At 52.3% G+C, this 15,456-nt stretch overlaps 1 protein-coding gene across 1 annotated transcript; it reads right to left on the bottom strand.

The window, feature by feature from the left end:
• Positions 1-5: 5 nt before the first annotated feature.
• LOC116994071 (protein PET117 homolog, mitochondrial) lies at positions 6-3,691 on the bottom strand. The gene is made up of 2 exons (XM_033055485.2): positions 3,560-3,691; positions 6-166 (listed from the first exon to the last, which is right to left on the bottom strand). The coding sequence occupies exons 1-2, from the start codon at positions 3,653-3,655 to the stop codon at positions 17-19; spliced, it is 246 nt and encodes an 81-aa protein (XP_032911376.1). The 5' UTR covers positions 3,656-3,691; the 3' UTR covers positions 6-16.
• Positions 3,692-15,456: the final 11,765 nt, after the last annotated feature.

The raw sequence follows: 15,456 nt of genomic DNA, 5'->3' as shown, positions 1-15,456 counted from the left end.
GGAGCCAGACCTTTGTCTAAGACTGCTGGGAACGTCTTTCCATTAGCGCCTTGTCTCTCTCTTCCATCAGCTGCTTTGTCAGAGCAATCTGCTCTTCTAACAGGCGGACATTCTCTCTCTTCTGATTCTGACGCTCAAGATCTCTGACAACGCCACTTCGCAGCCTCTGAAAGCACAAGGGACAGGATTTGTCACAGCCCGGGGGATGCTGATAGGGATCAACCCCATCCAGGCTCTACCCCCCTGTAAGGCTGTTCCCTCTGCTGCCTTCAGAGTCTTTGCCACAGCAACTCAATGCAGGAATCACCAGGAGACAATATCCAATATTACTGTACCAAAAAGTGCTTCATTTGCACTCACTTCAGATGGTTGGGCTTACTAAGTGGCAAAGCTATTGAGCAAATAAGTGCTAGAAGCCTGTAATTCCCATGCCATGCAGGATGGATGTGATCTAAAAAATCCTTTATCTCTGACCTAAATCTTCACCAAATCAGAAAAAGCTCCTCAAAACTTCTCTGCTTGGAGGCAATTTTGTGACAAATTGGAAACTATTTTAAGAAAAACTGGCATGTGTCTTCATTTGATTCTTTCTGCTAAAAAAAATTCTTTCTTTATTTATAAATATATAGAGATAATCTACATTTTTAAAAAAATATATATATTTTAAAATATATATATTTTTTAAAAATAAACATATACCCACAGACTGCTTATGCCAAGCTCTTGAATAAGCAAGGCACTTGCTTAAAAATATCCCCTTTATCTAAAATGTTCATTATAAATCATGTAAATATATGACCTAAAATGTTCGTTATAAATCACGTAAATATATGACATATATATATATATATATATAAATAAATACATAATGTGCAAAACAATACCAGCAGCTTTCAACCTGGGGTGCAACCCCTCAAAAGGCTGTAAAAAGCCCTAAGAAAATCCTAGCTGCTCTTTGCTTCCTCTATATGCTTCTCTCTCTCTCCTAGACATTTTTACTCACATCGATACTTTGATAATTAGGTGAAAGATCAATAATTTATTTGACCCATTTGAATGATGCCAAAATGCACCTGAAAATTATTTGAAAGCTGACCCTGAAGTCACTTGAGAGAATATTTGTGGCTATTATTTGACAAGACATCACAGGGTTTAATTCCTCACCTAGCATGCCAATGACTGCACACTTCAAATGCAATCATTTCTCCTGCAAGGATCAAAACAGAAAGGTTTTGTTTAAGAAATAATTTTCTCTTGTTTAGAAAATGCACAGACACATGTGTCAGCCAGTAATCAAAACTCTCTCCAGAAATTAATCTAATCAAACCAGTTCCTAACCACCAGCTTCCATCAACTGAACGCAGGCTGCAAATCAGTAATTTGAAACTAAACACAAAATTCATAAATGTATTATTACACTACCATTAGTTAATAACAATAAAGCTGTGGGGAGATACAAGATCAATTGCACCAAGGATATAATCCCTTTTCCTTCACAAAACACAAAATCTTTCAGATGATAGATGCAATTATTTTGAAAACGCACACTTTGCAAAAGACACCTTTATCATTTGAGTGTCACAAGTGACAAAGACCTATGAAAAAGTTAATCTTCTCATCTTCCTCTATTCTTGGAAGTTAGCTCTGATTGTCTTCTGCAGGAATGAAAAGCACGGGCAAGCTCAAGTCACTCTGGGCCTGGCACATCAATTTATAAAAGTCAAAAGTTTATTAATCTGCATAAAGAAAAACTTAAAATAATCTCTATGCCAGGACTGCAAAATACCCACGTTATTTATTTCCATTATGTTACCTAAGTAACTGGATCTGTTGAACATGAAGCCACTACTGCTTGACTTGGCCATGAAGAATTACAAAGAGAAAAATCTCAGATTTAATTTATAAAACATAAGCGTTGAGCCTTGGCCCTTCTCAATAGGTATTAGCCAAGGATTTTGGTCAAAATGTTCCATGAAGTTTAGGTGTCCCATGGAAACACCCAAGGGTGATGTTTATTCTGCAGCACATGTTCAAAGTACAACTGCCATTAATTGCAGCTGCAGTTCAGTTTAGGAGAGTTAGTAGATACTCCTGCCAGATCCCCAGTGGATCAAGGCAGGCACACTGACTTAGAGAGCAGTCAGCTACAAAAATGTGATCTACCCAGCAACCCATCTGGCAAGTGCACAGCCATGGCTGGTTGCCACTCCAGGATCCCAACTTTCCTCTCCTTGCTACTGCCTGTGCCATTCAGAGTGTTCTCCAACTCCTGCTCATACAAATCTGCCTCTTTCCTTATCCAGTCTCATCCTCCAAATTCCATCACTCTCAAGCACTGACAATCTCTTGAGGGGAAGAAAATAAAATCCTCTGCTTACAGAATGTATCATAAAGCTCAAGCAACAGCCAGCTCAGCTGGGCTATGGATTGGGAATTTGATCTCTGGTGTTCTGTAACTTCTGACTGCTTCAGTGTCGTTTAACACAGGCTTTTTCTGTGTGCATTTTCTAGATTTTTTTGTGTGTAAGTGGAGAAGGATCAGAGGTGTGCCCTCATATAACCCTGGGCTCATCAGCAGGGTCCAAACCAGCACACTCACTGCCCACAGAGCACACCTTTACCCCACCACACAGCTTTCAGTCCCAGGCAGGATTGCTCTGTGTTAGGACTCACCATGGTCAGACCTGATACCTTTTGGCTGTGGGCTCTCTGGCACACAGGCTGCCTGCCAGGAATTCCCTGATTTTTAAATGTGGCACAGAGAACCGCCCTTTTCAATCACCACGTGGTGTTTCTGACAGCTTGCACCGCGCCTGCCTTGGCAGAACAAGAAGGGAGCAGGAGCATGGCACAGGACAGTGCTGTCTGTCCTTCAGCAGGGTGCAGTTCTGGGGCTGAGCAAAACCAGGGCACCCCAGTGGGACAACACAGCCAGACAGGGGAGAGCACCGGGAACACTGCCAAGGGGGTGGCCTCGGCCTAGAGGCTGCAGGATCACATCCTCCCTGCAGCTGGCTGCTGGGAGGGAGGGAAGCACCTGCACGGAGACTCACCTGGAGCTCCTCAATGCTATCTGCCCCCGAAGGAAAACGCACAGGGCAGCATTAGGGAGCTGCTGCAGCTAAAAGAGCATGGAAAGCGCCAAGGCAGGAAAACGCAGGGAAGGGGCAGCTTGTGGGGAGAGCACTATCAGGGGCAGGGCAGCCAAGGCAGCACTGGGCAGGGGCAGCTCTGGCCTCTGGGAGCCGGCCTGGGCACACGCAGCGCCTGCAGTAACTTAGGCGCGGGCAGGGAAGAGACATGGGGATGGATGGATGGATGGATGGATGGAGGGATGGATGGAGGGATGGATGGATGGACACGTGGGCTCAGGTGCGGGGCGGCAGGGCGTGGTGGGCGTGGCCAGCGGTGGGCGTGGCTCAGCGCTGTCCGCAAGTGGGGGCGGTCCGGCCGCCAGGTGAGGGGGCGTGGCCTATCCGGTCGCTGGGCGGGGCCGCAGTGAGGGCCGGGCCGGGCCCCGCTCGCCGCCTCCCCCCTGCGGCCCGCGGCGCGCACTCACCTCCAGCTCCCGGCGCTGCTGGACGTGCACGGCCGCCACGACGGCGGCGGAGAACAAGGCGGAGACGGCCAGCGCCAGGCGGGAGCCCCGCGACATGGCGGGGGGGCGGCGCAGGGCCGCGGCAGGGGAAGCGCGGGCGGGGGTGCCGGAGAGCGTAGGGCGGCGCGGCCCGGCCGAGCGCCGAGCGCAGCGAGCCAGGCCCGAGCAGCCGAGCGCCGATGCGGGGCGGGGCGCGGCGCAGGGAGGCGGGGCGCGGCGCAGGGAGGCGGGGCGCGGCGCAGGGAGGCGGGGCCGGGCGAGCGGCTCTGGCGCGGGGCTGGGCATTCGCGCCCTCCTGGCCAGAATCTCTGCCGTGAGGCGCTAGAAATGAGCCTTTGTTCCACCAGCGCCGCTGGGGATTGGGTGCCCAGCTGTGCTGCTGTCTCCCGGGGCTGTTCGCCGGAGCTTCCTGCCGGAGAACACAAACAAAAGGAGATTTCTTCTGGCTGCAAGAAACATTTCTGGTTTTGTCGAGTGAAGACCACCAGTTCTGCGCCCAGAAATCCCGAGTTGCATGAGAGAAGCAGCTGGGGAAAGCTACCCTTCAGTTGTTTGGTTTCGTCTCATTGTTAGTGTGTGGCCCTGAGGCCTCATGTTTGCTGGTTTTTCATGCTCTGAAGACAGAATTATTCCATCTGCAGCCCTGTTTGGAATCCAAACACGGCAGGCTGATTCCTCCTCGTTGTAATCTTTTTCATCTCTGTGCTGAATGAATATGATTAAAATGAAAGGTGAAATTAGTGGGAATGATAATATTTCAATGGAGTCTAATGACTGTGCTCACGTTGCTGTGTTTACTGTTATTAGGGCTGTGCATAAGTGCTTGTAACGTGTCCAAGGCCACTGGAGTGCCAAGAACAGGGTCGAGCCAGGAGCCTGCTGGATGGGAGCCAGCACAGCACCCTCGGCACTGGGGAAGGGTGCAGCTCCCCCCAAGTGCCTCTGCCCAGCCCTGTCATAAATCACTAGAGGGGCTAAAATCCCCAGGCAGGAAGCATTCTGACTGCACTTTCACCATCTCAGTTCCTGCCCTGGTGCTTCAGGTGTTCCTGTGCTCCTCCCTTTCTTCCAAGGTCTGGGACCCGCTGAAGGGCTCAGCTCCCCCACCCTGACCCTGCTCTTCTGCTCTGCCCCCTTTCCATGCTCTGGGATGAGAGGGAACATTTTCCAAGCCCAGATTAGCAGCGGGTTTGGTTTAAAACCTTGCAGCAGCCACAAAGTGGAAAAGCCCGTTTTCCTTTCTCGGAGCCCGGCTGCAGGGGCTGGGAAGTGGTGTGATGGAGGTAGGAGGGCAGGAGCGCCCAATGGGGATGCTGCTGAGGAAAACTTTCCAGCTGGTGGCGGGCACAAGGACACAAGAGAAGATTTCACCCCAACAAACACAAGTCTGGTTGCCGTGTCCATGAGACTCCCAAACGGAGAGGCAGAGAATGGACTTGAGCTGAGGGAGAGGTGGATCAGGAGGGTTTCTCTGCTGGTGAAACCTGTGCTGTGCTCATAGCTTTGGTGCCCTCTTTCCTATGCCTGGTTCCTCCTTTGTTGGCCTGGGAATAGCGGTGCAGCCACGGCCATTAGCAGGCGGGTAGGGGTTGGGTCACACCTCTGGAAGACTGGAAAGCTCAAGGCCATTTTCTCCCTGGGCAAACAGCTCAGATCTGGATAATGATCTTGGGTAGCATCTGCAGTCCATCCTTAGGGGGCGTTTTCATCCTGGATTTCAAAGAAAACTCAGCTTGTGCAACCCCTGTGCCTCATCCACCCTCCACTGTCTTTCACAAGCATTCGGCACCCTCTTTGATAAGGATGCACCGCAGGCCCTGTCTCACTAAGACTTCCATATTTATTTCCCAATGGTTCCAACCATTCTGATGGATGAGGAGGAGTTCTGGCTAGGCATAGTGTCGTGGGTGGTTACTCCGGGTAGCATCCTGTGAGGAGAAGGGGTGGCAGTGTCAGCTCCACCCTGTATAAGCCACTAGAGAATCTGGAAAACAAGCTGCTCAGTTGTGACTTACTTTAGCAAAAGAAAAAGGACTGAAGCCTAAGGAAACCCCCGCGAGATATGGAAGGAGAGAGAGAAAAGTTCGAATATAACCCATTTCCAGGCTCATGTCCTGAGCCACAGCCCCCTCCTGCTCCATTTGTCCTGTGTAACGTGATCAACCAACCTCTCTTATCAAAGTGCAAACTAAGAAAAAGTAATAATAATTTTAAAAATCATCCTAAAGGTATGTTTTCACAAAGTTTTCTCGGTTTCCCCCAGGGCTGTGGTGAGCTTCTGGCTGTCCTTCCCTCTTTGCAGTGTGTGTGTGTGTGAGTGTGAGATTGCGTGTGTGAGTGCAGAGGGAGGACTTTGCACACAACCAGAGCTCTCAACTGCGACACACGGGCTTGGCTGCCTCAATGGCAAAGAAGACAAAAAACCCCCAAACCTGAATTCAGCCTAACCCAAGCTTCCATTTGCCCTGTGAAGCTGAGTGTGGCTGAGTGTGGGTGTGGGCGCCTACACGGCTTTGCCAAGGTCTAGGGTAGAGGCAGAGCTGAGGAGAGGAGCAGGCTGTTCCTGCTGCTGTTAGCATTGATTTTCTCCTTATGGCTGTGCTAATTATAGCAGCAAAAATAACTAATTGTTGTGTTGTAGGCACTTTTATCTCACTGTGATACCTTTATCCCTTTGAGAAATGGAATCATTCCTGTCCCCCCACAATAGGGACAGACCCAGCTGTGGCAGTGTAGGCATTGATGGTCCAAGTGCAGCCACCTTGACCCTGTAGGAAATGTTTCTGTAGGATTTTCTGGCAGGGTCTTGTTGTTGGTATTCAAAAGTGCATTATGCAGAAGAAAAAATTGTGATGTGTAACTTTTTGTGTTCCTCCTCTGTAATTCAGAGGGGTGACTGAGGGTTTCTCCGTGCCCAGAAACTCCAAAAATAGTTTTAATTCATGAAATGTAGGTATTAAAAAGACTTTATTTTGTCCAGATCAGCCTCCTTTCCAGGCAGGTGGAGGTGTGCCTGGCTTGGGTGAGTTTTAATTTTTGATGGGCATGAATGAAGTAAAAGCCGTTGTAACTCATCCCCTCAGCATTTGTATAGAAAGAAGCTCTGTTCTCACCAGGAATTTGGATGAATTTTGTACTCCTCTCATTCAGACAAGCCCCAGGGCCCTCTGATATTTTTTCCCAGGGAGCTGGAGGGAAGCAAATCTCATTGTCCTGAGATTTGAATGATGGAGTAAAGATAGACTAGGGGGGAAGATGGCAGAATTCTTTACCAGCAAGGAGCACAGAAACTTTACTTCCATTTGGAAAGCAGCCTGTGAAACAGTTACTTTGGATTTTAAATTCCCCATGTACTTCCTCCTTCCAGCAGTGTGGGCAGGAGCTCTGGACAGCTGCTACTGGAGCCCTGCTAGTTTTATAGCCCGGCTTGTGTGATTACACGTTAGCCAGCCAGCCCCAAGGACGCTGGTGGGTCACCTCCAGCTCAATCAGCCCAGGTGTGGGGCTACCACCAGGCACCAATACCTCAAACTGCCCTGGCCAGAGCAGGGAGAAGGGGCCCCCTGTGACCCCAGACACCCAGAGCTCCTTCCCTGGTATCACCAGCATGAGGGAGTGAGGAGGAGGGTCTGGATGCTGCCTCCCCACCATCTCTCTCCCTGTTTTCCCCATGGCATGCTTGGTCCCTGCCCCTCGTTTTGGGGTGCTGCAGAGGGTACCCAACCCAGGGAGTGCAGCTTATCTCTGTCCTGCAAGTGTTTCTCCTGGGAGCAGGATGAAATGCAGGCAGAGGCCAAAGTCTACCTGCTCTGCAGCAGGGAGAGGATGTGATCCCAGCACGTAATAATTATATTGGTGGCAATTGTACAGACCCTTGCCCGCAGCCGGCGGGAGGCGGGAGCTGCGGCAGTGCTGCTGAGAACTGAGGGCAGGGGTGCTTACTGCCTTAGGGTTGGGCTTTTTCTTTCCTGGAAATGGTTGTAAAAGGCACTGGGAGATCAAAACCATTGTGCATGGAACCCCAGAGTGCTGGCAGGGTAATTCTGCAGTCACCCTGAAGCTTTCAGGGTCGCTGCAAGGAAGGTGAGGGGGGTCCTGGCCTCCAAAACAGGGTGAGCTGCACCCCCCAGCTCACACCTTCCCGGGGTTCTCCCATGACGAGGAGGGATCCTTGGGCTGCAGCCATGAAGGCAGCAGGGAGAGGAGGGCTCATTTGGGTGTGGAGGGGCCAGAGGCACCCATGGGTTCTGCAGCCAGCACTGGACTCCCTCAGTGGTCAAACCAGAGCTGTGAGGAAAGGGGCCCAGCTGGAAGCGGTGCCACTGAGCTCCCTAGGCAATTCCACAGGCAGCGGGTGTGTATCCTGGTGTTTCACTCATCCTGGGCATGTTGGAGCATATGCTCTACTGTAGCACAGGCAGGACAGGCAGGGAGTCTCCAGCAACAGCACTGGATCCCCGGTGGGAAGCAGCTGTCCCCCTGCAGCAGGAAAAGGTGCATCTCTAACATGGCAGTGTCCGAACAGGGGTTGGGACATCCTGTCCTGTCCCCTGGCCCTGCCTGGAGCCGTTTTGTGCCCAGGCTGGCATCACCACTGTGAGTGGCCAAGCCTGTCCTGATGGTCTTCCTTGTTAGGGAGGAGCTGAGAGGAGTGTAGCAGAACCACGTTCTCTTTCTCCTGCTGCCAAAACCTCAGGGAACTGCACTGCCAGAGTGCTTGGCCAGGGGTCCAGCAATGGGATTGTCCCAGAGCATCCAGCTGGGGACAGTTATTCCTTTCTTCAACTGACCTTCTCTGCCCTTATCACTTCTTTCTCACTCCAATAATCCTGCAAAAGGAGACAGATGGCAGGGACAGCACCTAGCTCCTCCTGGAGATTTTTGAAATGGTAAAGAAATGCCTGAACTCCATATGCATACAATGGGATTTATGGCAGCCGTCATCCGGCAGGAATGAGGAAGCCTTGAGGGGGCCCCAGAGGTGCCATTTGTCCTTGGGGAGGGGATAGGGGATTTTCTACCACCGAGGTTTGAGCTTGGAGGGGGATGGCAGAGATGGCAGGGCTTGTGGGAGAGGGGAAGCACAGCTTATCATGCTGTGCCAGCTGCGGGAAGCATGGGTTTCAAAGGCATGTTCCTTACTTCTAGGAACGTGGAAAGAGACTGACTGAATCAGCCCCTAGCTGTGGGTCATCCAGCTTTTTCCACCAGTTTTTTGCAGAGACCTTTCCCCCTGTCTCCCCAAACCTCGACAAATGCTTGTCATCTCAGTCAGCTAATGGACTTCACATTCCTTTCTTGAGCTCTCAGCCTCCATGACCACATCCTGATATGCAGTGCATCCCAACAACAGTGCATCCCAGTGTCAGGGAAAACGTGTCTTTTCCAGGGCAATACCTCCCATCTGCATGGGAAGCAGACTCCATCCAGTTGGGCAGCAAAATGGGAACAGGGAGATGTGGTGATGATGAGTTGGGCATAATGCAAGGAGGGAAAATGCCTCTCACAAGGATTAAGCCAGGGAGTGGGGTGTCAGCAGACCACCTGTGGAATCCTTTTCACTGTATTCCAGCAGCCCCCTCCAGAGACTGAATTGGGAAGCTGCTCATATGGCCAAGCCCGCCTGGCTGAAGTTTCCTGTGACCTGCCAGAGAGAATCCAAAATCCAAACAACTGAGCAAGAAGGGTGAGAGGCTGGTGCCCCATCTCCTCACTGTTCACACAGCTGTTGGGTTTGGTGCATAGAGATGTCTCTTGTGAAAATATCAGTGAAGCACAGGGCATTGGGGGCCACCACCAGTAATGACTGATTACAGTAATTTCACGACCATAAGGCGCACCGGACTATAAGGCGCACCCCTCGGGAGCCGGCACATTTTGCAACTTTGTAGATCAGATAAGGCGCACCGGACTATAAGGCGCACCTTTTTTTTGCAGCGAGGCTCCGCCCCCAGCTACCCCCGCGCGCTTCCTGGCCGAGGCCCCACCTCAACCCGGCAGCCATTGGCTCCCGGGCCTGCCTGTACCCGGCAGGGCCGGGCTATGCCCACCGCCGCTCCGTGCAGCATCCCCAGGGCCCCGCTGTTCCGGGAGTTCCCTGGCACTCTGGGTGACCCAATGCTGGCAGGCTTGCCCCTGCCGCCGCTGCCCTGATTCCAGCTGCTTGCTCCCTTCCCGCGCGGCGGTCGCTGTGATTCCGGCGGCTTTCCCCCTTCCCGCGTGGCAGCCGATCTGAGTCCGGCTTTCGCCCCCACCGCGCGGCAGCCGCTGTGATTCCGGCGGCTTTCACCCCCCCCCCGTGCGGCGGCCACTGTGATTCTGGCGGCTTTTGCCCTCCCCGCACGGGGGCCGTCCCGATGTCGGCGGCGAGGCCCTGATGCCGGCGGGGGACGCCCCGATGCCGGTGGGCCGGCCCCACGCGGGGGACGCTCCGATGCTGGCAGGCCCGCCCCGCGCAGGGGAGGCCCTGATGCCGGCGGGGACGCCCCGATGCTGGCGGGCCCGCCCCGCGCGGGGGACGCCCCGATGCCGGTGGGCCGACCCCTCGCGTGGGCCGTCCCGATGCTGGCGGGCTCGCACTTCCGGGGTGGCAAATGTCGCAACTTTGTAGATCAGATAAGGAGCACCGGACTATAAGGCGCACTTCCGGTTTTGGGGGGAGATTTTAGTCAAAAGGGTGCGCCTTATAGTCGTGAAATTACTGTACTGGAAGAGGCTGGAGGGGTTCTGACTTGTGTGGAAGTTTTTGGACATTAGAGCCCATGTGGATTTGCAGGTGTCTGTTGAAGGTGATGTATTTTGAAGCACAGCAGAAAAGTTCAGAGGGAGTAGCTTTCTGTCCACTATTCAGCTACTTATTTGCAGGATACTCCAGGGATTTCACTGCCTTTGAAACCTTTGCTGCTGGATCAGGCTGGTAGGAGCACATTGAAATTCCCAGGGAGGAAAGACTGACCAGTAGGATTGCAGGAAACCAAGCAACAACAACAACAACAACAAAAAAACCAAAACCAAAAAACTAAACCAAACCAGAACAAACAAATAAAAAGCTAAAAAAAAAAAAAAAAAAAAAAAAACCAACACCAAAAAACCACACAAGCTAGACAGTGCAGGCAAAACTGGCAAGGGGCTTTCTGATCTCTGGATCTCCAAAGACAGATGCTCATTTACCTCCATGTCAGTCTGAGAGCTCAAGGCTCTCGAGGAGGGTCTCTGTCCTCCCAGACTGGTGCTGGAGCATGTGTAGGGGATGTGAGGCACACAAGATCCTCCAGCAGCCTCTTCCCCCAAGCCATGGATACCACCGGGGAGGATGCTTAGGGGAGGCTGCTGGGGTTTAATACTCACAGGGAGGCTGTTTGCACAGGGAGTGGGACCTGTAGGCTCGGTGGGAACCTATGGTGATGCTGGGTGCCCCGAGGAAGCAGAGCCACAGTGAATGGGCAGCCAGAGAGACAGCGCTGAGCCGGCTGGGGCGAGTGGGAAGGAAGTGGAGCTATAGGTCGAGAAAGACAGGGAGACGCCGGGAGTGGCAGGGGACGTGGGAGGCAGGGAGACAGGAGCCCGGTGAGTCAGCCTGGTGGGGTGCTTTGAAACGCGGCAGGGAAGCACAGGCATGGCAGGTTCTGCCGTAGCCTGAGGAGCCATCTCCCCCCAGCTGGCACTTTCTCCATCCCTCCCTGCTCAGTCAAGGAAAGCAGATTGCCCTCCAAACTGGGGCAGCCTGCAGAGCCACTGCTCCCTCCTTCCAAGATAATGCTGGCGTGGAGCCACTGCGGTGAGGTGTTTCCTCATCTAAGCCAAAACCTGGCTTGGAATCAGGGCTTTGCAGTGGCCAAGCTCGGCCCCAGAGCTGGCACAGAGGGTGACCAGAGCTTTGCTCCGCCAACCCGTGCCACCCCAACAATGCTCACATCCCCCTGACCCCCGCGGCCCGGTGTTCTCCCAAAGGCCGTGCTTTGGGTGGGAAGCTGCCCTCGGAGACAGGAGCAGCCCCCCGGGCAAGGCACGGTGTGTGCGTGCAGGCGGCTGCCGAAACCCGGCTGAGTCACCGCCGTGCCGCGGGCGTGCGGTGGGGAGCGGGCAGGACCGGAGCATCTCCGGAGCACCTCGGCTCTTCACAGACAGATGCTGAGCTGCAGCACAGAGACAACCGGGTGGGAGGAAAGCCGGGGCTGGAAGCAGCATGTGTCCAAGGAGAGGATTTCTTCCAGAGCAGGGGGACACTGTGCTTTTCTGTGGGCTTTCAAGACACAGTCCTCAGAGGTCCTCACAATCCTGCCTGAAAGACCCTATAGCATGCTTGACCTCCACTGAGTAATCCAAGGCGTCAGGAGGTTGGAAAAGCCTGCACAGGAGATACTCTCCCTTGCTCTAATCTTGCCTTGGTTGTGTGAGAATACTTTCCTTCCATGAACCTCTCTCTGTGACACGGCTGGGCTGTGACCCCAGGGCTCCTTGTGGCCTGGCAGTGCCCGCTCCTGGGTGCTGCACTGGGCTTTGTGCTCACCATCCCACCTCGGATGGGGACACATGGAGCACTTCAGGGAAGGGATGTGTCCTGCAGAGGTCTGGGCGGTGTTTTGACACCCAGACTCCTCCCCATCTCTCCTGAAATGGAGAGCAGCATGGGGGCTCACCAGCCAAGGGGGTGTCAGCTGGGTTTTTGGTGACTTGCAGCAGCCCAGGTGTCCCAGCCCTGGTGTGTCAAGAGCACTTACAGACCCTGAAGATGAGGGTTCATCTTCCCAAGGGTACGAAGCTGTGGCGTCTCCTGCATGGTCAGTAAACTTGTGTAAATCTCCTTACCCGAGTTCTGCTGGGAGACAGAAACAAAAGGTTGCACTCTTGCATTGGCAAGCTGCTGTACCAGCCAGGTTCTCATCTCTGTCTGGCCTGGTTGGGCTCAAAATCGTGAGAAATGGCCAGAAATTGGGTCCTGGGTGACTGCTCTCAGCCTTGTGGGCAGAGCACTCCTAGCAGGTGGACCTGCTGGACTGCCTCCATTCCCATGCCAGAGGAGTGATGGCTGGGGACAAGATACCACTGGGGGTTTTGGCATTCCATGCTAAAAGGCACTTCTGAGGGACTGTACCTTTCAACAATGCTCAGCTCTGACAGGCTGTGCAATCAAACCCTCATCCCTGCCCAGGCCACATCCCTTTGCAACCTCATCGTGCTGACTGTGGTGAAAAGTAGCCCAGGCAAGAACAGACAGAGCTCCCTGGGATCATAGGTGAAATATCCCCTGTTCACAGATCAAACTGAGTCACTGTCCCCTGAGCAGTGCCTTCCTTACACCTCCTCTCCCGAGCATCTCTCCCTCTGCTCTGCTCAAGCCCAGCTCCTTCCCTTGCTCCCTACACCCAGGTCCTTGCCCCCAAGCAGCTGTCCCTGCTCCATCCTGAGTGCCACATCAACAGGGTGATGCTGGCAGTGACGTGGGGTCCTCCAGAACGAGGGGAATGGGTTAGTTTGGGAAGGGGTGGGATGTGATTGAGACAGCGACACACAGCTGGTTCTTTCTTTGTTCCCATCTCTCCCTCCTCACTCCCAAATGATCTGAATGAAATGAAACACATTTTAGTAGTCAAATCCATAAGGGTGGACCCCACTTTGCTTTGACCCTACAGGGCATTTTGTACGTTTAATTTGATTTACACCTGAAATATCAATTTAACATGCTAGATTTTCTCCCACACTCAAGTAATGCCAAAAAATTAAACAAGATCCTACATAAATTTTTGCGCCATTACCTCGTTAGCATCATTATTTATCATGTGCAATTACAGTGCTGAAGCTGTACATACAACATTACTCCAGTGGGAGTATGGAGAAGGACATGACCATCCAGTGATATGTCTGTGGGCTGTCTTGCTGAAGACAAGGATCCCACTTCATGGAGATCCTGCTTCATGCTGTGAGCACGCTCCTCAGCTCCTCCAGGTTACAAAACACCGAGGAATGGAATTTGTAGGAAAGGCAGTATGGTTTTCCTATGGGCTCTGCCCAAGAAACAGCAACAGTAAACAGTCTGCATTTCCACCTGGTAGCTCAGCAAGTAGGCAGCCCACTACCACTAGAATGCTCTCCTTCATGGAGCTGGTGCCTCTCCAGCCAGCTCCTCTTGCCTTGCCAGAGGCTGCAGGACTTTCTCTCCACTGTGTGTCTCCAGTGGTGCTGGGCACACCTCAGCCCTCACCACTCATGTCAGGGTTCCAGTGCTGCTGATATTATTATTATTATTATTATTATTATTATTATTATTATTATTATTGTTGTTGTTGTTGTTGTTGTTGTTGTTGTTGTTGTTGTTGTTGTTGTTGTTGTTACTGTTATTATTCTTGATTCACCCATGCTTGTAACTGCATGTCTGACTTGGAGCACCCAGTGGAAGTGAAGTGTATGCTCCAGGACCTCATTAAATGAGAACCTCAAAGCAGGATTTGAGAAATCCCAGATAACAGTGAAGCCATCTCAGTAAGCTCTTGGCTTGGGAGCACTCAGAATAATGTCATTTGTTACCTCTTTCAGCTTCAAAGACAAAGAGTCATTAAAACAAAAGAAACCTCAAGTTGAAAGCACGTGGAAAAAAAAAAAGAAATCAATTAAGCCCCACATAGCTGTATTTTGTCCTGGAGCAAAATCTCAGACATAACAGAGAAAATACATAGCCTGAAAGAGAAAGGGAGAAAGGGTGGGTTTTATGTGCGGTCTTGCTGAGGTATTGCCTGAAGCCATGTTGAGGTGACTTCTCACCTGGTACCTGCGGAAACTGTAAACTCCACACAGGAGTAGGGGGAGCAAAAAGGTGCTGGGATACCCTGGTGGACATACAGATCGCTGGAGGAGCCCTCTGACAGCGATAACCTGATGTGGGGCTGGAGCTTTACCCCTGGGGCTTCAGACTGTCCCACGCCCCCAGTCTCAGACCCCCACAAGAGTTCACACCCAGAAGATTTAACGGGGACACGCATCCAGCAGAGCTCTTTCATTTGGCCGCGATATTTGAAGGCGTGTTCCTTCAGGTCCGGTCCCTGAAGTTAAATCTTGGTCTCAATGAAACCGACAGTGAAACTCCCATCGATTTCCCCTGCTCTGTGCTCTGCCCTGTGGGAGGAAAGCGGCACCCTCAGAGAGGAGTGACTTCGTTTGAAAGGCTTCTTCCTTCATGTGGGGAAACAGCTCCTGGTGCTCATTCCCGCAACTGCTCCAGCCCGGTCCCATCTCTGCCGCAGGGATGAGCTTCAGGAGGGAGGCACCAAATGTGTTTCCACTGCTTTTAATAAAAAAGCAGATTGAACAGGAGGCGGGAGAAGGAATCCCTGAATGTTGTTAAACACCCCCAAGGCCACGCTAGTCACGGGCTCGGCTCTGCTCGCAGACTTCTTGTGGGTTTTCTTCTGTTTCTTTTGCTTCCTTCCCCAATACCCTGACCTCTTATCTTTGTTTCATTTCCACTTTGGGAAGAGGGGGAAGACGACAAGAGGTAAATTTAAAAATAAATAAATTTTAAAAAAAGGGGCGGTAGAGGAAAGGCTGTGACAAGCTTTAATTTTAAATCAATGACTGAAAAAGAATTTTTTTTTTTTTTTTCTGAGCAGAAGAAAGGCTAGTCATTAAGAAAAATAATAACAACTTTCTCTTCCTGCTGCTGCCCCGAGGACAGCTCGGCCTCTTTCCCGGCGCCTCGGTAAGTCTTCCCTTCGACGGGCGGTCCCGGGGGGGTCTTCGCTCAGCCCCCCGTGGGCGGCGGGATCCGCACTCGCCAACGGGGAGCATCCCCGGCCCCCATCCCCGGTGCGTCGGCGGAGAGAGGGGCAGCGGGTCCGGCCCGGCGGGGGCTCCGCCGGAGTTTG

This window comes from Catharus ustulatus, chromosome 3 (assembly GCF_009819885.2).
Source record: "Catharus ustulatus isolate bCatUst1 chromosome 3, bCatUst1.pri.v2, whole genome shotgun sequence".
Classification (NCBI taxonomy): Eukaryota; Metazoa; Chordata; class Aves; order Passeriformes; family Turdidae; genus Catharus; species Catharus ustulatus.
This window is presented reverse-complemented; position numbering and strand designations above follow the sequence as displayed.